Genomic DNA, 23,731 nt, shown 5'->3' with positions numbered 1-23,731 from the left:
GCTTCCTTACTGTGCTGTCCAGCCAGGGACTCATGTAACATTAAGTACAAAGGAGGCAGAGATGGGAGGAAGTTGCCAAGCAAGCTAAAGGCACACCTGTTCCAAAAACTAGCTTAACCCTTTGGAGGTCAGGCAGGTGTGTGCCTGGCACGGCTGCCCTCACTCTTGGTAAATCAATTACATGGTTACCTTGAGAGATCATTTCCTCTCCACATTCATGGATCCTGCTAGGCAACTCAGAAGGTGTGGCAAAACCTGATACTTCCATAAGCTCTCACACACAGCCTGGGAGCTACCAGCTCAGACCCAGGCAACCTGGCTACCACTTCCCAGAGCAATAAGCATCTTTCAGGATTACACAATGAAGTGTTCTACAGTCAAGACCCTCGAAAAACCAACGGTTTCTGTGACTGAAATTGTCAGCCATACAATACTATACTCCTTTCTCCTTCATTAGAAACCAGCTTCACAGTGCTTTAGCACATGGATTGCTATGAGTTCAGACATGACCGCTCCATCCAATACACTCACAGAGTCATATGGCTGGGTTATAGCGCTAGGGCACTGCATGGAAACTGACGACACTGGCTCAGCTATTGATCTGCTGTATAAGTCCTATCTCCCGTGCCTCAGTTCTCCCTCCCATCCTTTGTCTATTCTGGCAGTGAGCTTTCTGGGGGAGGGACCACCTTATGCTGTGTCGAATGCAACACAGAAAGGCTTTTTGGATCGGACCAATGGTTCACCTAGCCCAGTATCCTGACTTCAATGCCAGGTAGGGATGTAAAAGTGTAACTGTTTACATGGTTAACCGATAAGCATGAGCTTATTGTTATACTAACGGTTACACACCGGCTCCTGGTGCCGCTAGCGGCAAGTCAGCTGCCACTCTGCACTGCTGGCTCTGTATCAGAGCATCCAGCATGGGGTGGCAGCATGGGGTGGCTTTAAGCTGGCTCCCAGCACTCCCCAGGAGTGGGCGACAGGCAGGAGCTGGTGCATACTCCTCTCACAGTGCAGCCAGCTTCCTGGGAGTGAAACCGGCAGCCAGGAGCCAACTCCCGGTGCACAATGGCTGCCAGCCCCACTCCCAAGGAGCCAGCTGAGCTGCAGGCTCTGTATTATAATCTTTATACTGCACAGCCTGCAATGTGTAACTGCAAAGATTTTTAATGGTTACACAGTTACCTAATTAACCATTTTTAAAGATCCCTAATTCCAGATGCTTCACAGGGAATGAACACCACACAATCATCAACTCATCCGTCCCAGGGGCTCTTTATTTCCAGCTTCTGGTAGTTAGCGGCTTAGGACACCCGTAGCATGGGGTTGGCTCCTAATCATCTTGATTAACAGCCATCAATGGCCCTGCATCTAAGATTAAAATCCCATTATAGTTTTTGGCCTTCACAACATCCCCGGGCAGGAAGAGCCACTGATGGACTGTGCACTGTGTAAAGAAGTACTTCCTTTTGTTTGCTTTTTAATTTGCTATTAATTACATCTGGTGACCCCTGGTTGTTGTGTTATGGAAGGGGTAAATAACACATCCTTATTTACTTTCTCCACTCCATTAATAATTTTATAGACCTCTATCATATTTCCCGTTGTCTCTTTTTCAAGCTGAACAGTACCAGTCTTTTCAATCACTCCTCAAATGGAACTGGTTCTGTCCCCCAATCGTTTTTTGCCTCTCTGTATGTACCTTTTCCAATACTAATATATCTCTGAGAGAGTGCGACCAGAATTGCACACAGTATTCAAAGTGTGGGTGTAACACAGATTTAGAGAGACACATTTCTTTCCTAATGGTTCTTAACATTGTTAGCTTTTTTGACTGCTGCTGAACATTGATGAGCAGACGTTTTCTGAGAACTAGCCATGAAGACTTAAAGAGCTCTTTTTTGAGCGGTAACTGCTAATTTAGACTCCATCATTTGTATGCATAGTTGGGATTATGTTTTCCACTGTGTATTACTTTGCATTTATCAACATTTAATTTCATCTGCCATTTTGTTGCCAGTCACCCAATTTTGTGAGATCCCTTTGTAACTCTTTGCAGTCTTCTTTGGACTTTTCTTTCCAGAGTAATTTTATATTGTCTGTCAATTTTGCCACCTCACTGTTTGCCCCTTTTTCTAGAACATTTATGAATATATTGAACAGTGCTGGCTCTACTAAAGATTTCAGGGGAAACTACTATTTACCTCTCGCCATTGTGAAGATTGATTATTTATTCCTACCCTTTGTTTTCTGTCTTTTAACCAATTACTGGTCCAGGAGAGGACCTTCCCTCTTATCTCATTTACTTTGCTTAAGAGCTTTGGTGACAGAGCTTGTCAAATGTGTTTCTGGAAGTCCAAGAACACTGTATCCACTGGATTTTCCTTCTCCACATGATTTTTAACCCCTTCAAAGAATTGTAATAGACTAGAGAGGAATGATTTTCCTTTACAAAAGTCATGTTGATTCTGTTGTGCCCTGTGCTGGTGCCGAGGCATTGTTGTAATGCAATTTCCAAGCAAAGCCCTGCTAAGGGTAAGTGGGGGCCATTCTGATTCAGGATTCCTGGTCTGAGATGAAGGAGTTTCAGGCCACATTTTGAGAAAGTCAGAAGAATAAGGTTGTGAATCTGGTCACCATGATTCTGCAGGGTCAATTCAGTAGGGGCAGTTTCTATCTAGGGATGTCCCCATGTTTAGAGCTCTAGACAGGAGAGCACTCTTTGTGTGGACTAAGGATGTTAAGGACTAGTCAACTATCTGATAAGCAAATGCTTATCAGATAGTCAAGTCGAATAGTCGATTCCCCCCCTTTGCTGCTTCTATCAGATAGGCAGCAAAAGGGGCCACAGCGTTTCAAAGTGGCAGCGCCGCGTGGAGCCTGGGGTCAGCTGGGGACTCCCTAGCTGACCCTGGGCTCCCTGTGGCATTTCTGCGGAACTCGGAGTCAGCTGGGGATGGTGATGGCATCCAGGTAAGTGCCTTAGACAGACAGAACTAAGCTGCAGTAAGAAGAGCCCTGCAAATCCCAGGCTATCTGCTTTATATCCGCGGATGTAGTTGTGACTATTCACAGCTCATTTCTGCGGATATGGACACAAATTTTGTATCCACGCAGGACTCTAGCAATAAACTTTGTTTTAGGGGAACCTGCTGGCATATTCCCATCAACATATCTTGATCTTGCACCTATGTGGGACAGGCAAGGGTGTTGCTTGTATTTCAGTAGGACCTTCACCTTCAGTCAGAGGGGGGAAACTATGGGCCACAGGCCACCTCTGGCCAGTTGGACCCTGTAGCCTGGTCCCCAAACTCTCCCTGGGAGCAGAGTAGGGACAGACTTGCTGGGAGTAGCCAGCTCAACTCCCAAGTAACAAGGTGATCAGGGGTGAACAGCCCCATCTCCCAGATCTCACCTTCTGCCTCCTCTCTCCCACAGCCTCAGCTCCCCCAGCACCTGGGAGGAGCAGTTGCTGCACCACCAGCCCCAATGCTCTGGGCGGTGTGGCTACAGTGCTGCCAGCCTGTTCTCTACACAGCATGGTCAAGGAGCAGGAGGAACTGGCAATGGGCAGAGGTCCTGTGGAGTCAGAGGCAGTGTTCCCTGTAAGCTGGGGATATTAAAAATTAGGTTATTTTAGTAATCAAGTAGTCGATAGAATTTTTATCAACTACTCCATTACTCAGTAGGGGAAGGCATCCAGTTCAGTCCCAGCTTGCGCCAGGACCAAGCCCCACTGTGGCTCTGCAATTTAAAATGCAGTAGGGACCGGGGGCAGGCTGCCCAGCTCCTACTGCCTTTTAAATTGCAAAACTGTAGTGGGGTTTGGTCCTGGCATGAGTCGGGACTGAGCAGGGCTGCCTGCCCAGCCGGTAGCAGCCCCTGTCAGCGAGGGGTCTTAGCTCCTTGCTGAGACTGCTGCAGACAGGGGCGGAGTGAAGACGGTGCTGGGGGGGGAACTGGCTTTTAAGCTGTCACCTCCCAGCACCGGCTTCTGATCTCCCCCGCCTTCCTGCCTATGATATAGAGGCAGCAAGGGGGGGAAATGCGAGTAGTCAACTCAACTACCCAATAAGCTTATCAGGTAGTCGACTAATTGACTACAGTTACATCCCTACTGTAAGCTGACTCTTTGGGGCTGCTCAGGAGAAATTCAAATGCTGAAGTTGATTAGCAGAGTGCCCACAGCTAGGATGGGACCTCACTATACTACATGCTGAACGGACACTGAAAAAAGACATGGTCCCTGCCTGAAACAGCTCCAAACTCAACATAAAAAGGGCCAATCACTTTAATTTCATCATTTAGGTCTGCATCTCTGTAATATGTGAATGTCTCACAATCATTTATGGCAGTGATGGGGAACCTAAGCTAGTGAGTGGGCGGAGTTGCCCTCCATCTCAGTGGGCCACAAAATAGTCGTGACAAAGATGATCTCCCGCGATAGGGTAGATTTGCTAACTGTGATTGCATACCTAGAATTTGAAGGCTGTGCCAACTGAACTGTAGCAGCACTCTGATTGGATGGAGAGGGAGTGCACAGCTCTTATAGTTAATGTTGTGTGGAATCAGCACACCCCTCACTTCATGTCAGTTTAGTAATACCAGTAGGAAAAAAAGCTATGGACAGAAACCAGCAGAATCTGGAAACCCTACACATGGGCAACAATAAAGAAAATACCTTCTGGGCCACATATAGAGCCCTGACGGGCCACAGGTTGCCCACCACTGATTTATTGACTCACTCCTCTGATGAGATAGGGAAGGGTTAATCCCATTTTACTGGGGGAGTGTCTGGGGCAGAGGGACTGAGAAAAAAAGATCCCATAACTCTTTGGTACAGGGATCATCTTTTTGTTGTGTGTTTGTACAGCACCTAGCACAATGAAGGTCCTGGTCTTCGATAGGAGTTCCTTGGTGCTACGGTAATATGAAGAAATATAAGGAATCTGTGGCGGAACCAAGAATGGAACCCAGTTGTCCTGAGCTTCCATCCAGCACCCTGCTCATTTAACTACTGTTCTGGCCCCAGGCTGAGGCGGAGGAAGGTTAGATTCTCCTCTCAGATACTGAAGAATTAAATGAAGTTTGCTTCGGGTACAGAATTGCTTCTGGACTTGCAAAATAACCACATTAGGCCTTCCTCAAAATGTACCTGCGGGCAGTCGATCTTGTTTCAGCTCTGTATCTGCTGGGGATGTTTTCTTCAGCTGCCACTCTCGGAATGGAGTAGGGACGTTAAATATTGGTTAATGGACTAGTCAATTAACCTCATGCATTCTTATTGGTTACTCAGCTGTTCTATAATAGGGATGTAATAATGTAGTCGAACTGATAAGCAAAAGCTTATAGGTTAATGCTATAGACTATTCGCATCCCCCCAACCCCGCCAGTAATTTTTTTTAGTAGGCTGGCTAGCAGCCTGGCTCATGCTGGCTCTGGGACCTATCCCCAAAGTTGTTCTGCATTTAAAGTGTATTAGGAGCCAGGTGGACAGGCAGCCTGGCTCAGTTCCGGCTCACGCCAGGTCCAGGAGCTCAGCCCCCCCGCTCTGGACAGGAGCTGCTGCCAGCCCGTGCTGCTCCCCTCACAGACCAGCTCCCACCTGCCCCCCCCATGCTGCTGCCTCTGATACAGAGGCAGCAGTGTGAAGTGGCAGGGGACCCCTTGGGAGCGGAGCTGGAGCATACTGTAGTCTATAGTCCCTGGGGGCAGGGCCGGCAGCCAGCGTGCTCCAGCTCCACTCCGGAGGAGACCTGCCATTCTGTGCTGCTGCCTCTGTATCGGAGGCAGCAGCATGGGATGCCAGGCAGGACCTGGTCTGTGAAGGAAGCCAGTTTAAAAACCAGCTCCCCCTCGCAGACCAGCTGCCTGTCACCCTGCGCTGCTACATCTGATACTGCAGCAGTGTGGGGTGGCAGTAGCCCCTGTTCAGAAGGGAGTGTGAGCTCCCAGACCCAACACGAGCTGGAATGGAGCTGAGCTGCTGGCCAGCCTTCTAAAAAATTTACTGGCTGGAGGTTGGGGGGGGGGGGGGGGGGGAGGGGCAGGGGAAGATGCATGTAATCTATATCATTAACCAATAAGCTTTTGCTTATTGGTTAATCGACTATACAATATCATCCCTAGAACAGCTCACCAGCCAGCAACGCCAAGCTCAGGGCAGCAGGGTCAAGGCATCAGACTAGGATACAAGCTCCCAAAACTCCTCTTTGGCCACACAATGCTGCCCACTAGTAATTTAGCTAGCACTGGAAGTTTTGGAGAGAGCAGGACTGCAACTGTTTGTCTCTACAGGGACACCCTAACCAGGGAAGGCAAGATGTAGAAATGAGGGTCTTCCTTGCCCCCAAGGGTCTGGAAGCCAGGTACTGCTCCATGCGCCCCTACGTGCCCCAGGGACGCTGGCTCCACAGGGTGAAGAAGTAGGCCAAGGCCATTTATTTACACAGCAAATGCACCCTTCCCTCAGAGCTCCTGCACTGCTGGGCCCTGGCTCTTCAAGGACATTGTGGGCCCTGGCTCTCCAGACTCCTCCTCCGCAGGTGAGCCACTATGCTAACAGCATCAAGGAGCTGCTGCATTGCTCATCTATAATTCATGCCCTGACAGGGAAGGAGGGCGGGGGAATGCCAAGCAGAGGGAAAGCCAGAGAGCACTTTAACCCCTACGTACCAGGCATGGACGTGCTTTTGCTAGGCACAGACTGCGGGTGCACAAGCCCATCGCCGGCACAGGTTGCAGAGACTCAAGCTTAGTGGGGCTGGGCCAGGCCAGTATTTGGTAGATAAATGCAGGGGGTTGTGGATGACCCTTGCTTCCTCATGTCAGAACCTGACAATGCATCAGCAGAGTTGGGGACAAAGCCCTGCCAAGTTGCTGTCTCCCCAAAGAGGTGTAAGATTGGCAGTCCTGATCTGCTAACCATCGTGGAAGATCACATGCCACATGCTGAGTCAATCCCAATCAAGCTCCATCTCCTGAATGGCCCTGCAGTTTTCTGGGAACAGTGTCCCTCTTCCTTACCATAAATCTGCCGTACAACACTGCTGGGAGCTGTTACTGCTGCATCACACCCCAGAGGTTGGCGCAGAGTTAAAGCGGCCTCAGGAGGGACAATGAGCATCCAGAATGTAAAATACAGTAAGCGTCCCTACTACTTCCCAGACTCTTCCCTACTAGCCGAGCCACCCATCGCTGTCTTTAGTTTCCTTCTTGCCTCAGCACGCGCGCATGCACACGCACACAAAGGCCAGTCATCTTGAGACATTTGCTACCATGGATCACTGTGCTTATTTGTTGCATCTTTTCCCCCCTTTTCTGCCATGCCGCATGTTCTCTGGGACACAGACCATCGTGGCAGCCTGTCCAGTGTCTAGCACAATGGGGCTATGCCAAGCATGCAGGAAAAAACTGCCTACCAATCTGAAAAATCAAGGAGTCACCTCTCTTCTACAGACATGGAGATGTTCAGGTCTGAATGCACCACTGATCATCCAGTCTGACCTCCCACATAGCTTAGGCCAGAGATGTTCACCCAGCAGTTCCTGCATGGAGCACAGACCTCCTAGCTTGAGCTGAGCATGGCTGGGGGTAATGCAAAAGGGAGTTTGCCTTTGGATCTATTTATAAGACATGTTCTTACTGCCGCCTATGAACACTCAGATACGGACTATTCCCCAAAGCCTTAGATACCTGGGGTTTCCTGCACCTGAGGCAAATGAAGCAAAGGAGATGTCAGTCAGGATCAGACCCATGCCTGATACCCTGGTACCAGACACAGGGTCTGTTTAATGCTTCAGCCAATGGTGCAAGAAGCTAGCAGCAGGCGCTAAGGGAAGACCTGGCCCCTGGAAAAGTTCTCAATGAAGGTTAGCTTAAAAGCCCTGAAGAACGAGAAGGCTCATCCATGTTCCAAAAGCTTTGCCAGGATTTGCTACTGTAACACAGAATATTCCTGTTATCCAGGATAAATGGGTATCATGGCCAAAGCAGGAGCCACAGTTCTTCCATTCCAAAGGTAACAGTCTCTGCACTTGTGCAGATTCCAACGTCACAAGGTCAGGCCAGCTGCAGGAGTCCTTGGCATCACAGCCTCATGGTGACAATCTAACAGCAGGCATGCCATGAACCTCCACCTCACAGAGGCAACTCCGCAAAGGTAGCTTTGTTCTAGCTATGCCATGAAGCAGGCATTTTAGGAAAGAGATACTGTGCTCCTAGCTTGCCTACCCTCTGCTTCATAAGGGCTTTCTCTAAGCCACCCTGTGTTCATCACAGCCTTTAGCTTAGGAAGCGAATAGGAAGGAGAGACCAATTTAGTATGAGAGACAGCAAAAACAATCCACCCAGCAGGCCCTTAGGGCTGAGCACGAGATTCGATCTGTCAGCATTACCTGTTCAAAACCAAAAGAGCTCGGTTTTTAAACTGGGGACTATGACAAGCAAGATTCTCCTGCCTACTGCAGCCTTAAGAGCTGCATCCCTACCATGGCAAGATTCACCCCATTTACTATCTAACCCTTGCCCTCTGGTATATGGAATAATTTCCTGTGCTAGTAACAAGGAGAAAGAGAACACCCTAACCCAGGGCCCCCTAACCCAGTCTATGAGCTCCAATTCTGGGCAGTATCTGAATTCAGGCTCTCTTTGCCTGAACATCTGTGCTTCATAAGTCTCCTGTCTGAGGTGAGCCAGAGCCTGGTGTTTCATGCCTGGAGTACCGTTGCCTGGGTAAGGAGCCATGCTGTGTTTGGAGTTGCTTGAGTGCTGTTACTGATCCCCGGATCAGACCCTGTCTGCAAACAGTCTAAATCTAAGCTGCTCTTCTGGGAGCTTGCTGGGAAGCTATTTGCCAAGAACAGATTAACATTCTGCCTATGACTCCCTTGACCCCCCCCACATCTCCCTGCAGGAGGCCAGCACCATTTACCTCTTCAAACAGGCTCACAGTGCCCCTTCCCTGAGTCTCCATTTTACCTCCCAGCTGACCCTGTGCTGCACTCTAAGAAACAAATGAAGCTGGAATTCTCCACTCCTGTCTTGGTTCGACTCCAGACACATCTAATTAAACCATTGGCTGTGGAAAAGCTCCCATTTCAGCAAGCTTATGTTTTAGAATGAAATGAATGCTGGTTTATTTGATTTCCTTGTAGGCAGGTACCCTGATTCTAAAAGGGCCTATTCTACCCCCACTGCAGAGGGATCAGCAGCAGAGCCTGTTCTCCTGGGCATCTGGAACATGGAATCACCTCCCACAAAGATCAAGGGCCTGATTCATTTTGTGTGGGGCAAACAGTCACCAAATAGTCATCACCCAGCAGACCAGCTGCTGAGCAGAGCTTGAACTATCAACAGCTTTGCTGCTTAGCTCCAGGAGGAGGAAGCTGTGGGAGGCAGTATGGCCTAATGGAAAGAGTACTGGACTGGGACTCAGGTGGCCTACTTCTAGCTCAGCTGCAGGCCACTGTTCCTCAGGTATCCCATCTGTCAGTAATGACTTTGATCTCTTTGTAAAGAGCTTTGAGATTTACTGATGAACTAGGGATGATTATTTTTAAAAATCTCAAAGGACCTGCCCATCTCTTTGAGATCCCCTTCTCTCTTCATAAGGATAAATGTCAATTCCATTAGCCTTCAGGCAGCCTGTAGCAGCCTCCTGTGAGAGATTCACTGGGAATGCTCTGTTAGGAAATTTCTCACACTCAGCCATGGCACTGGCTGGTGACAGATCCCTTGAAATTAAGGATGTTAACAGGTAACTGGTTAACCAGTGACTTGGTAAGCATCACCCTTACCGGGTGATACTTACCAGGTAACTGGTTAACCAGTACCTGGGGCGCAGCCCTTTCCTGCAGCCCACTATGGGTAGAGGAATACTCCAGCACCACTGGGCATCCATGTGGACAGGTAGTCAGCAGTTCCACCAAGCCCCCATGCAGGCTGGGAGCTGGCAGCCCCGCATGGGGCCATAAATAGCAGCAACTCCTGGAAGCAGAAGCATCCCCATGCAGGGCCTGTTGCTTCCAGCCCCACGCAGAGCCGGCAGCCCCATGTGGAGAGGGGAGGGGGCAGAAGCAGCCAGGCTAGAGCGCACACACCCTTGTTTAATCAGTTAAGTGGTTAAATTTAACGTTTAATCAGTTAACTAATTAAACAGGATTTTAGATCCCTACTTGAAATGTCACATGTCAAGGAGCAGCTGAGATCCTGCAGGATGTTTGTGCTAATATCTGTAGAGCATATTAAAAACATCCCAAATTCAGCTATGGAAACAAGCAAGAAGGGAGAGGAAACAGGAGTCATAACTAACGTGGGGAGGGATATTAAAGCTCTTGCTTCATGGCTTGAGCGGATCTCTGTTTGCCTATTAGAGGTCAGCTGAGCCTTATATGGGAGGAAATTACCCCTCATCTATGCATGGTGGATATCTTTCACCTTCCTCTGCAGCAACTAGAATTGGCTGCTGTCAGACAGGACAATGGGCTAAATGAACTTTGGGTCTGATCCAGTTTTACAATTCCAAATTTCTGGACAGGGTGTGTCCGCTATACATCGCCCCGATACACATCGGTTCTGCAATGCCATTTATGCTTGTAGGAGCTGTTGCATTTTAAGTCCTCCCATTCCCCACTCTTACATCACACAAAAAAAGAGAGACCAATTTGCGCAAACAAAAGTCAACCACAGGAAAAAAATTCCCCACTTTAAGTTGTTTTGCTATAAGTCCACGTTTTTTGGAACGTATCTTGAACATATAGCGGGGATGCCCTGTACCTTAGTGCTCTGGTATTACCTCTTCTAGCAGGTGGCTCAAAGAGTCCCTCCAATACAAAAAAATATCATATACCACTGAAGTGTAGCCATCTCTGGGTTGGGGCATGGTACCTGTTTATCACTGAGCGTATTTGGGCAAAAATATTTTGAGTTATATTTAGACATCAGCTGAATTGGCAGATTAAAATAACCCAAATTGGGGCTTGGCCAAGACACTGGGATCATCACCGAAATTCCTTACAATGCAAATTGTGGTTGTTTGTGGTCAGCACCTCAGTTTTAGGCCTTATCTGGAAGATGGCACCACTATCAATGTAGCCTCTCCATCACTGGGCTCAATCCTCATTTGATGGGAGACCAGTCCGTCTGGAATGGTTAATATCGAATCCTTCACTGGACACCTCCCAGAAAGAAAAGCGAGATATGACAGCCACAAAGGGCCATTAGCTTAACAGTCCACGTGTCCATAGAGAATTCTTCACAAAAAGTCAGGCTATAGCTTGGGAAGCATGGACAAAGTGTCTTTGCAAGGCGAAGGGGATTCACAGATTCCATAGCTCCAGCCACTATACGTTGTGACCTTCGATAGCTACTGGTCACTAGCTGACTAAAAATATACTGTCTCATTGTTTCCTTGTATTTCCCCATTGGCCTCTCTACCCCCTTGTTATCTTTCTTCTGCTTAGATTGGAAGCTTTCTGAGGCAAGGACCGACCGCCCTTTTGTTCCACGTCTGTACAGTGCCTAGCACAGTGGTACATGACTGGCGTGCCCAGAGCTAATGTAACACACAGAATTATTGCAATCTAATCTGCTGCGGGATCACTCGGGGAGCTGAACTAACTCAATTATACAGGATCAAAGATGTCATACAGCGTGACAGCCAGTAACCAGCAGACCATATTCCATCTCCTAGAAGCCCACCAGGCAGGCCCCTTTTGGAACAGGTGCAGGGAGCTAGTTTCCACAGCAACAGCTCCTTTCTTAGGGAGACACATGGCATGTCAGCAACACACAGCAGGAAGAGCACAAAAGGGTGTTTGGAAGGAGGGGAGCCTGGCAGCTGAACCAGTGGCAGACACACTGCGAAGTGGCTCATCATCAGGGTTGAGATTCTGATGCCACTGCCCATATGGGATGAAGGGCTCTAAAGCAAGTTACCCAATATGAAACCATGTCCACAAAGCAAGAGGACAAGCCTCTTCCCCCAGCATGTAATGGAAAGGAGCAATGAGCTACAGAGAAGAAGAAAAAGCTTCCCCTTATAGCAGTAATCTCAGATATGGAAAGATACGCATCTAACTGATAATGTAGAGGGCTCGGTTTTCAACTCTAGCAGAAGAGTTGGGGTCCAGTAGTTACCACCAGGGAGCCAGGACTAGGAGAGCCCATTCCCAGCTTTCTTCAACAACCTATAGATCAACTTGCACAAGGCTACTTCACCTTTCCTATGGCTGCATTTCCACCACCACACCTCCCTCAAGGGACCCCAGTGCCTTTCTATTGTGCTTTGCCTGATAATCTTCAATTATTAGACTGCTTTGCGATTCCTAGGCTGTGGCTGTACAGGAGCAAAGAAAGCAAACATCCCTTATCTCTATGTAGCTTTCATTCCCTTGCCTTACCCCCAGTTTATTAGAGCTATACAGTCAAGGAGGCACTTGCTCTCCATTTCACAGCAAGAAGGGTTTACCATCAGTCTCAGAGAGGTGTAAATTTTAAAATCAACATCTTCAATAGCTCTTTGCACTCCAGAGTCTGACACCAGAGCTGCCAGGATGTCACTACATGCTGGATAACTGTAAGCAAATGATAACCCTAAGCTTCCAGGGTTTCTGCACAGCTTTTACTACCAGAGCAGCATGTCCTGGGCAAGCATCTGCCTCAGGATGGGGCAGCATGGAACTCTGAACACTGATCAGGGAAATCCATGGTGTCTGGCTGAAGTAGTAGAACATGGGAGAGACCACCAGGACATCCCAATCCACGGGCTCAGATGTTGGTGCCACTGGAGGCTTGGGACTTTCTCCAAGTACTTGTTAGGATGGTAAGGAAGAGCTTATTTGTTAAGTCTCATTGTTCCTTGATGCAAACAGGCCTAGATAAATTCCCTGCCTCGGGTAATTTCCCGAAATCCAGAGGCTGAAATCCTGGTGCCTGGCACAGAACTGTTCTAGCCTCAATGAGCCACCACCTGTGACCTGGGGCTGCACAGGAAGTGCAGCTCCCAACCCCCCTGGGAGAAGGGCACACCTAATGAAGTGCTGACTTGGCCAGGGAGGTAGGCAGACAGCTGTAGAGCCACTGAACAAGCTCAGACGTGACGGAAGCGGCACATGCGGGGGTGGGAATCGCATGTATGGCCTGCACTAGAGGAAGGCAACGTATAGACACACTATATGGGCTATAGGTAGAGAACACCCATGATCCTTCAACAGGCTTCCTCTTCAAATCAGACAGCTGAACTCTAAGGCTCACAACAAATCCTTCTCCTCTGCCCCCCCAAACCTAAGACCCAGCTCTCTGATCACATCTCTCCCATTCATCTCAGGATTCAACATACCCCCAAAACTTACTCCAGCCATGGGTCTTGTGTATGTGCTCCCTCTGCTCATCAAAATCTGTCGTCTTGCCCTCCCTTCACACAATCAGCAATGCTGGCCCAAGTGCCTTCTCTGTAGAGTCTGGAAGGGCAGACGTTGTCTCTCATGGGCTCTCCATTCCAGACCCCAAGTGGAAATGTTTCTCCCTCATTTATATCACTTCAGCCAGCTGGGAAGAAAGCAGAACTAACTCCAACTTATTCCAAGTGTGTTTGTGGCAAGAGGTACGCCATATCTTCTCATCCTCCACAATCCGTCTTCTGAAGTGGTGCAGGAGTGTACGAACAAACGGCAGCAGCCAAAGTGAAACTCTTGAGAAGGAGCAAAGTACAGGAACAACCCAGACAAGCCACTTCCCCTCCAACCGGCAGCGGGACTCCGCCTTCGATACCTGAGCAAGCCACACCTTTCACAATCTCCCTGATTGCTAACCCAGAGCCCAGCCTGTTTTGCAATTCATCAGTTTCAGGCCAGCCCTGCAACTTCCCTAAAAAGCCTGACAGGTAGCAGAAGCACTGGGATGACAGAGAGCTTCAGGCAGTTGTCTGTATCTGAATCTAGGGAGGAAGGCAAACTTCCCCCACAGCCCACTTGCACTTCTTCCGGCCTGGGCAAGGTGGGAGGAGAATTGTCCTCTGGCTGGGGGAAGGAGGGAGTTACAGCAACTCAGATTCTTCCCCCACAGGAAGCTGCCTGCCCCACCCTTGTTGTAAAGGGCAGGGCTTTTCAGTCCGTGAGCGTGAGGAGGAAATGCTCAGCCTGAAAAGCGTCTGAAGTTAATGTTCTACCTGCACCAGGTGGCCTGCAAGCTCCTAAGCAAGATGAATGGCTTGGAGGCAGCTATCCGGACTGAGTTCAAAAGGAAATCAAACATTGCCAAGGGAGACCAGTGAGGAGCTGGGGGAGATTAGGGTAGAATGCTATGATGTGCCACCTCCACTCCCCTAGTGGGTGGCTCCTAGCCCATCACATCCGTGTGCACACACCCTTTTTGAGAAATCCTTGAACAGCAGCCAAGCCACAGGCGGGGAACACAGAGGCAAGATGGCTAAGTCAACACAATGAGCTGGGGCTGTCACAGCATCTGAATGGGTGGGAGGAGAGCTTCCCTGGCTACAAGGAAGTCAAGAGCTATGTTTCAGCATTACCCAGTTCAGGACATGAGCTCACAATCATCAGCCCCAAGGCCTTTGGCACAGTAGCCCCATCCCATCAGTAATTTAATGCTATAAGATGGGGACTCAATTCAGTAAGAAAAATGGAAATTCCTTAGCTTGGTAGGTTTATTTTCTGGTGTACCATGTAGTAAGGGGTGTAGGAGAACAGCTAGAGCAAGAGGCCGAGAGCCAGGATTCTTGCGGTCTTTCCCCAGAGGTCTGTATCAGAGGCAGCAAGGAAGGGGGAAACGGAGCTAGTGCCCATGAGGAGCTGGCTTGATCCACCTGACTCCCACCACCCCCATGCTGTTGCCTCCGATAGGCACCAATAGGTGTGGGAGGCCAGCTTTTAACATAAGAATAGCCATACTGAGTCAGACCAAAGGTCCATCTAGCCCAGTATCCTGTCTGCTGACAGTGGCCAATACCAGATGCCCCAGAGAGAGTAAGCAGAAGAGGTAATCATTATGTGATCCTTCTCCTGTCATCCATTTCCAGCCTCTGACAAACAGAGGCGAGGGACACCATTCCTACCCATCTTGATTAACAGCCATTGATGGACCTAACCTCCATGAATTTATCTAGTTCTTTCTTGAACCCTGTTAAAGTCCTGGTCTTCACAACATCCTCTGTCAAGGAGTTCCACAGGTTGATTGTGCACTGTGTGAAGAAAAACTTCCTTTTGTTTGTTTTAAACCTGCTACTCAATTTTATTTGGTGACCCCTAGTTCTTATGTTATGGTTATAAGAAAATCATTTTTCTTTATTCCCGTGGTCCCCAACACGGTGCCCGCGGGCGTCATGGCGCCCGCGGGGGCATTTGCATGTGCCCGCCAGGTGCTCGGGGCTGGCCTGGCCCCGGGCACATGGTGCGGCGCTTGCGGGGAGCGTCAGCCCCAGGCGCGCGGCGCTTGCGGGGGGGGTAGGGGGGAAGTGCCAGCCCCCGGGAGCGCGGCGCTTGCGGGCGGGGAGGGGGGAAGCGCCGGCCCCCGGGCGCGCGGCTATGGGGGGGCCCCAGCCCCGTGGCTATGGGGGGGCCCCTGCCCCGGGCATGCGGCTATGGGGGGGCCGCCCCCGGGCGCCCGGCGGGCGAACGGCCACGCCCCCGGGCGCCTGGCCACGTCCCCTGGCGCCCGACAACCTCAAAAGGTTGGGGACCACTGCTTTATTCACTTTTTCCACACCAGTCATGCTTTTATAGAACTATCATATCCCTCTTAGTCTCCTCTTTTCTAAGCTGAAAAGTCCAAGTCTTTTTAATCTTGCTTCATATAGGACCCGTTCCAAAACCCTAATCATTTTTGTTGCCCTTTTCTGAACTTTTTCCAATACCAATATATCTTTTTTTGTGATGAGGCGACCATATCTGTATGCAGTATTCAAGATGTGGGCGTACCATGGTTTTATATTGAGGCAATAAGCTATTCTCTGTTTTATTCTATATCCCTTTTTTAATGATTCCTAACATTGTTTGCTTTTTTGACTGCCACTGCACATTGAGTGGATGTTTTCAGAGAACTTAATGACGCCAAGATCTCTTTCTTGAATAGATGTAGTTAAATTAGTCCCCAACAAATTGTATGCACAGTTGGGATTATTTTTTCCCATGTGCATTACTTTACATTTATGAACATTAAATGTCATCTGTCATTTTGTTGCCCAATCACTTAGTTTGGTGAGATCTTTTTGAAGCTCTTCACAGTTTGCATTGGTCTTAACTATCTTGGGTAGCTTGGTACCATCTGCAAATTTTGCCACCTCACTGTTTACCCCTTTCTCCAGATCATTTATTAATAGGCTGAATAGTACGGACCCATAGAGACCACCACTAGTTACCCCTCTCCATTCTGATATTAACCATAACAATTGCAGCTGTAATTGGATTTATGGAGACCAAATGGAGATGGTGGCCTAGAACAGGGGTCAGCAACCTTTTCAAACCAGAGAGCCAAACTACATCAAAATTCAGAACAAGTGGGCAACAAAAAGCTGTATAAGAATGTCCATTTGCATGACCGAAAATATCCAACGTAATATTATTGATAAGTGACATCATGATTAATAATAGCATAAATGAAACGTACTCACAGACTACTTAATGGGACTTTTGCTGCTGCAACTTTTCACATTTCTTTGACGTCTACATCATAACTGGTCAAATCTAACTTCAGGCATGCATTCAGGCTTTCTTCTGTCAATCTTATGGCAGGGGACTGGGAATGTGGGAGTGCAAGAGCCTGGGGATGTGGAAGTATGAGGGGCTCAGGGCAGGGGGTTCAGGTGTATGATGGGCTCAGGGTTGGTGTGGGGGTGGTGGTGCAGGAGTGTTATGATGCTGTGGCTAGATGGGGGCTGGGCCCAAATGGGGGCTTGTTAGCCAGGCTTCATTTTTCAATTAAGTAAAATATGTCCAACACAAAAGGTTTCAAAATTGTCTTGATTTATGATAGGGATGGGGAACCTTTTTTGGGTCAGGGGCCACTAACCCACAGAAAAATCAGTTGGGGACCACACAAGTGAGAAGCAAAAAAAAAAAAAAATTTACACTCTCCAAAAACCCCAAACCCTCACTGATGTGACCCCCAACTGAAACCATTCAATCCCCCTGGTGCTCCAGTCCCATGATGAGGGAAGGTGCAAGGAGGACTGAGATTGAAGGTGTCAGGCCAGATTTACTCTTTTGGGGTTCCAGAGTTAGTCAGTTTTGTGGGCCCCCCAGGCTCGGCGGGAGGGGGGGGCTAAAATGAAGAGTTAAGTGTGTGGGACAGGGCTGCCAGTGAATGGAATAGGGATGGGAATGTAGAATCTGGATGGATGGAGGTGGGCTGTAGAAAGGGGTGAGGGTGCAAGGTCTGGCCAGGGGGCCAGCTACCTGGCCATAGGGCAGGGGGCAGGAGGAGGCAGGCTGCCTTGCCAGGAGGTAGGTGCAGGCTGGGGGCTTGCTGCCTGGCCAGGGGGTGATTCCTGGTCAGAGGGCAGGGGAGATTCTTTGCCAGGGGGCAGAGAGCATCTGGCCATGGGGTAAGTGAAGGAGTTGGGGTCTGGGCAAAAGGGGTTGGGGAGGTACTTGGTTTTGTGCCACATGGCAGGTATTGTGTAACAGGGCCTCCTGCTGCTCCCATTCCCTGGAAGCCTCCAGAGAAGTGTTTCCCAAGAGATGAAAAAGGCCAGTGTGCATGGACTCATTTTTGGCTGCTTGTTTCCCACATGCCAAGGGAAGGAAGAGAGCAGCGCATCAAGACATTTTTTGCTCCATTTGTTTCTGCACACCAGATCTGATGAGGAGGCTCGGGGCTTTCTCCCCCTGTCCACCTCCCCGCAGGAGCTGGCACTGATGTTCCAATTTTGCAGAAGGCTGTAAGGCTTCAGTGCCAGCACTGGCTCCATACTGCAGGGGGAGCACGTGGGGGGGAGGAGGGTTGGGCTCAAGCTTCAAAAGAGTCATATCTGACTCCCTAGTGAGCCATATTTGGCTCACAAGCCATAGGATGCTGACCCCTGGCCTAGAATCTTCAACTGTCTGCACCTCGGATACATACAAATACAAGTGTGTTCTTGGAAAACTTCTTGGCAAGATGACAGGTTTCTATTAGTAGCAGGATGGCAGAGGCCCCTAGGAAGTCCAGTCATAGACAGAGGCCCAACGTGCCAGGCGCTGTACAGACACAACAAAAAGATGCTCCTTGCTCTGAAGAGCTCCTAATAGTCAGATTTGGCGGGGGAAACCAGAATGACAACAAAGAGCACTGACTGCACAGATCAGACTGTAACACTACAGAGAAGGGATAAATCCCATCCCTTTCCTAGGAGAGCACCATGAGGCAAAGACACCAAGGATCAATGAAGCTAGTCCCAGCACATGGAAAGAAGAACAAAGTCTGAAACAAAGTTCCTTTCCACACCCTAACATGCGCAGAATCCTCATGGTCTCCCCAGCACTTGCTGCACACAGATGACTCACGAGCCCTTTTGAAACCTGTCTTTCACACCGACTGCCAACTTAACTTCTCCAGCAGCGTCCTTTCAGATCCTTGTATTTCTGCATGAGAGAGAAGAGCTGATTCAAGTTGCCAAGGGGTTAACCTTTTAATGTGACAGACAGCAGATGCACAGCATCTATACACAGTGCTAATGTGAGAGGGTACTGATGCTGATGGCAGGAGTCACAGAGCCAAAGGCACTGTCAGAATTACTTGCATCTTCAAGCATATTATGTTCCTTCAGTCGCCTGTCTGCTTCACTAATAGGTGCTTTCAACAGAGAACTGCTGAACAGCAGGAGAGTAAGGCCTCTATTCTGTCCTAGAGCCATACACAGCTCTTATGCTAATAGGAAGCCTGCAGTAAGCAGAACCTCCCTGGACAGGTGTGGAGAGCAGCCTAGACAAGAGAGCCTTTGCAGAATGGGAAAGTGACCGATGCAACAACTGGACAATACAATCTAGTAGTGCAGATGGGGTGCAGGGCTCCTGGGCTCTAACCCCAGCTCTGTAAGGAGAGTGGGGTCTAATGGGTTAGAAGGGAGAGTAGGAGTCAGGGCTCCTACCCCAGCTGAAGGAGACCTAGCAGTTTTACTAAGGCACTGGCAGCACCAGGACTCCTGGATTCTTTTCTCAACTGCCTGTGAGACTTCAGACAAGTCCCTTCATCTTTTTGTCATTTCTCCATACAAGGCTAATGCTTTATATAGTTTGAGGTTTGAAGGTGGGGCAGTTCCTGCCTCTCCAACCACCCTTGTATTAGATCAAGGGCAGCTTCCCACAGCAGCAGTACTGTTTTTACACTCTGTCACTGAAGCACTGCCCCCCATGATGGGTGAGTGCATGTGCACAACAATGAGGCTGACATCAAACCCAGAGTGTTCCTAGCAGGTCAAAGTTGATGTAACTGCTTGTGGCTGTGGGAAGTGCTCCCTTGCATCACAACTGTCAGCACTGCTCTTTAGCTAGGGCTACATAGAGGCCTTCAGTCATCTGCTATTGATCTACCATGTTACTAGCAACAGGATTAGGGAAATGGGACCTCCTTCCCTGACCCCTTCATGGAGAAGTCCCGGGAGAAACAGTTTCCAGCTGACAAGACCATTTCTCCTGTGTGGGGTTTGGAAAATGCAGACACTGCTCCTTCCTTCCACCTCTGCTCTCCTCTATATTCCATTCACACCCCCTCTGAATGCCAACCCTGAAAATTCTGCATGCAGTCAGCTTCCTAGGTCCATCGAAGTCAAGTAGGCAATTCATCTCCCACCGACATTTTGCTCTCCAGGTAGTTTCAAGAACTAAGGGGTGGTGGGAGAATAAAAGCACAAAGTTCACTAGAAGCCTCGAGCTGAACACCTTCCAACGGTGCCTTACGCTCACTTGAACCATGTGAGAAAAAGGCTGGCACATTTAGCTAGACAAATCTGTTTCCATGTCTTAAATAGGAAGGGTGGTGGTAACTGCAGGTGTGGGAGTGAAGTGTCCTCTCCTCCATCCCCTACCACAGCCACCTCCTGCTCTTCCAAGACCACCACTAAATTAGCCACGGCCAGAGATAACAAAAGGCTGTTGTTTAAGCCCGAAGAGAAGCTCTGCCAACTGGGCAGAGGCTAGATAGACAGAGAACTCCAAGCCAAGGGCACTACTGAGGTAAACAAACATGTATCTGAATAGTCATGTAACCTCATGTTTTCCAAGGACAGGGCCAGCAGCCAGCACATTTTCAGCCCCACTTCCAGAGAGCCCCCTACCATCCTGCACTGCTGCAACTCTATCACAGGCAGCAACGCAGGGTGGCAAGTGGGAGCCTGTTTAAAAACTGGCTCTCTGCACACAGAGGCTGTGTTGGCATCCATGGAGCAGCCTCTGTCTGTGGCAAGCCCAAACCCACAGCAGCCTCCCCCACCCCCCACTACTGCCTCTGATACAGGCAGCAGCACGGAGGCAGTGCTTGAGGGGAGCCAGCTTTTAAGCCAGCTCCATATGCATAATGGCTCCCACCTGCACCCCCATGCTGCTGCCTCTGAGAGAGAGGCAGCAGTGTGGAGGGGTGGGCGGTTCCACAGGAGCCAATACACGCAGGCAGCTGGCTTCCCACATGTATTGACTCCCACCTGTCCCCCTCACCCTCCTCACTGCTGCCTCTTTATCAGAGGCAGCAATGCAGGGAGAGAAGCAGCTCCAAGTGATCGGGTGCTCATGGAGAACCAGCTTAAAAGGCAGTTCTTCACAGGCACTAGCTCCTGCCTCCCCCTTGCTGCTTCTGATACATAAGCCCAGGCTTATTGGTTAATTGTGTAGTCATCTAAGCACTGACATCCCTACCGGTTACCCAGTAAGCATTGCCTTACTGACCGGTTAACTAGTTAACCATATAGTTTAGCAGGTTAACATTTTAAATGGAATTTTACTCCCTAGCCCACACCCCCTTACACAGCAAAACTCCTTGCAAAGGCCTAACACTCTGTTCTATAATCCCTTCTAGCCAACAGCAGCCATTTCTGGTGTCTGGTACACAACTGGCCTGTATTGTAGGGATGTAAGGACTAGTCGACTATCCAATAAGCATATGCTTATCCAATAGTCGACAAGATAGTTGACTAGTCGCTTCTGCCCCCTCTGCCTCTATCAGATAGAGACAACAAAAGGGGGGGAATAGAAGAGGGGTTAATTCAAAGCAGCAGCACCCTTGAAGCCTGGAGCCAGACCCTGGGCTCCATGTGGCGCTGCCACTTTGAAACACTATGTGCAGCCTAGGGCCAGCTGGGGTGTCCCCAGCTCCTCACAGCATTTCAAAGTGGCAGCGCTGCATGGAACCTGGGATTAGCTGGGGAATCCCCAGCTGATCCCTGGCTCCATGTGGCGCTGCTGCTTTGAAAAGTCACCATAGGGTACCCAGCTGAGCCCAGGCTCCATGCAGAAGTGCCCTATCAACTATTCGATTAGTCAGTTACCCAATACTTAACATCCTTCCCACGTTGTATAACTGGGAAGGGAACACTACAATGAGTCCCACTACTATGATGGCTCAGAGTTTCTGCTGTCCCATTAAGACCAGTCTGGAGATCTGTTCAGAAGCCTCATGCTGGAACTCTTATCTGGGAAGGGGAGGAGGTTGGAATTTGAAACTGCGGAACCAGAGGGACGGTAGGGGCAGGATTCATACACAGAATCACCACAGCCCTGCTCTCTTCCTGAAGCCTGGATCTTTGCTGTAAGGAGGTTTCCTTTCCTTACAGACCTATTTAATTCTACAATCTCTGAGTGGCACGAGCCATAGCCCAGAGAACAGTGAAATAGTATAACATGTTGAACTACTCAGGAGTACCTCCTGGGAACAATAAGCATCAATGCGTCAACCACAACCTCCCTCACCCTTTGCATACTTTCTTCTGCCCATTAGACCTTCCTGTAGCTTGCCAGAGACTATTAACTAACAGCAATCTTCCCCAAGGTAAGGCCATGTGTTCTGTCTCCCCATGTGGACTCCAGAATGTTTAGTAAGTGACGTCCCCCTGAGAAATGACAGCATGGCCACACTTCTGCCATTAACTCGCTCAATTCGTGCTCCATTAGACTTGCAGACATGCCATATAAAACTAGTATGTTGCTACTTGGGCTTTAATAATAGTACAGGCTTTCCTTGCTATAAGTCCAAGATACATTCCAAAAAACTTGGACTTATAGTAAAACTACTTAAACCAGGGATTTTTTTCTCTTGCGTCTGACTTCCATTTGCACAAATTAGGGTGTTGGGGTTTTTTTGCACGACTTAAGAGCAAGGAATGGGAGGACTTATAATGCATCAATTCCTACAAGCATCAACAACTTTAGTGAGGAACAGATGTATACCAGGACAACATAGCGGGGAAGCCCTGTAACCAGGGATTTGCAGCCACTGAAAGTCTCTTAGCCTCATTTGCTCAGCAACCACCTTTTATCTTTTCTGTCCCTCCTTTAAACTTTTCTGCCTGTCACTTGAAGCAGAAAAACTCAGTCCTCTTCCACAAGCTGTGTGTCAAACAGGCAGCAGCTCCACTTTAGGGTGGGATTTAAGAGCCAAGGAGGCCACCCTGAACGTCCCTATTCCCTTAAGCCAAAGGAGCAGCCAAGACATCGTCTCAGACAGAGAACAGCTGCTTGCAACCCAATCCCAGCTCTGGCTAGTATGTCAAGTACAACCTCCCAAGGGAAGATGCATCAATCTGATTTAAGTAAATCCTGCATGCCATGAAGAAGATGCAGCCTAAGGATGTAAACGACTAGTCGACTTCCCGATAAGCATATGCTTAAAAGCCAGTTCCTACCAGTACCATCTCCATGGTGGGGCAGGGGCGTAGCTGGGACTAACAGTCAGGACAGCTGATTCCCAGCTTGTGCCCCGTCCTCTGCCTTTTAAATATCTTACTCCATTTAAAAGGCAGAGCTGTAGCAGGCTCAGGAGTTTACCCGGCTGTGGCTCTGCAGTTTCCATCCTTATCGACTAATCAAGTAGTCGATGGAAATTTCTCAATTAGCTGATTAAATGAAATTTAACATCCCTAGTGCAGCCACAAAGCAAGCAGGGCTGGGTCATTTGGTTTGCAGACAATGGACTTGCATTGAGGTATATTTCTTGGCACAGCCTGACAACTGCTGCTTTTGAGGTCACCAAGAAAAGACGTAACAAGCAAATAATAGTCTACAACTGCATTCAGTCCACCCTCGCAACAGGCTTGTGCTGGAGAGATAATATGACTTAGTGAACAGGGCACTGGACTGGGACTTAAGAGACCTGTGTTTATTCCTGTCTCTACCCCTGGCCTGCTGGGTGATGTTGGGAAAATCCCTTCATTGTACCTCAGTTTCCCCTCCCTAAAATAGAGGTGATGATACTGCTCTCCTTTGTAAAGTGCTTTGAGTGCTACTAATAAGAGTACTCTGTAAAAGCTAAGTATTGATGATATTTCTGAATACCCCGTTAAAAATCAAGACTTCAGATGTCCTCGGCTGCAGTGTGTGGAAGCAATGTACACAATATCATTTACATTGCCAGTTTACGCACAACTGAATATTCAACAGAAGGTATTATACGTAGGTTTGGCAGGATTCCATTTTTAAAAATAGTTTTAATAGGTAACATGGACGTTTTAAGCATTTTTTAAAATTTACTTTTCCCAACTGCAGAAAATCATATGGGGATAACAATTATTTAATGGCTGTAGATGATGAGG

The 23,731-nt window shown here is 48.8% G+C and overlaps 1 protein-coding gene across 8 annotated transcripts in view; it reads right to left on the bottom strand.

Moving 5' to 3' along the window:
• Positions 1-23,731, bottom strand: part of MARK2 (microtubule affinity regulating kinase 2) — a 118,112-nt gene that overhangs the window by 27,575 nt on the left and 66,806 nt on the right. Inside the window, exon 1 of one of the 8 annotated variants that reach the window (XM_006125057.5) lies at positions 13,356-14,861. The exons of the other annotated variants lie outside the window; for them this stretch is intronic. Coding sequence (XP_006125119.1) covers positions 13,356-13,394 — 39 coding nt within the window. The 5' untranslated portion in view covers positions 13,395-14,861. Of the gene's footprint in view, positions 1-13,355; positions 14,862-23,731 lie in introns of those variants that run through there. 8 annotated transcript variants of the gene reach the window in all.

This window comes from Pelodiscus sinensis, chromosome 11, assembly GCF_052426305.1.
Source record: "Pelodiscus sinensis isolate ZL-2025 chromosome 11, ASM5242630v1, whole genome shotgun sequence".
Taxonomy (NCBI): domain Eukaryota; kingdom Metazoa; phylum Chordata; order Testudines; family Trionychidae; genus Pelodiscus; species Pelodiscus sinensis.
The sequence above is the reverse complement of the archived record's forward strand: the minus strand, read 5'-3'. Positions and strand labels throughout refer to the sequence as shown.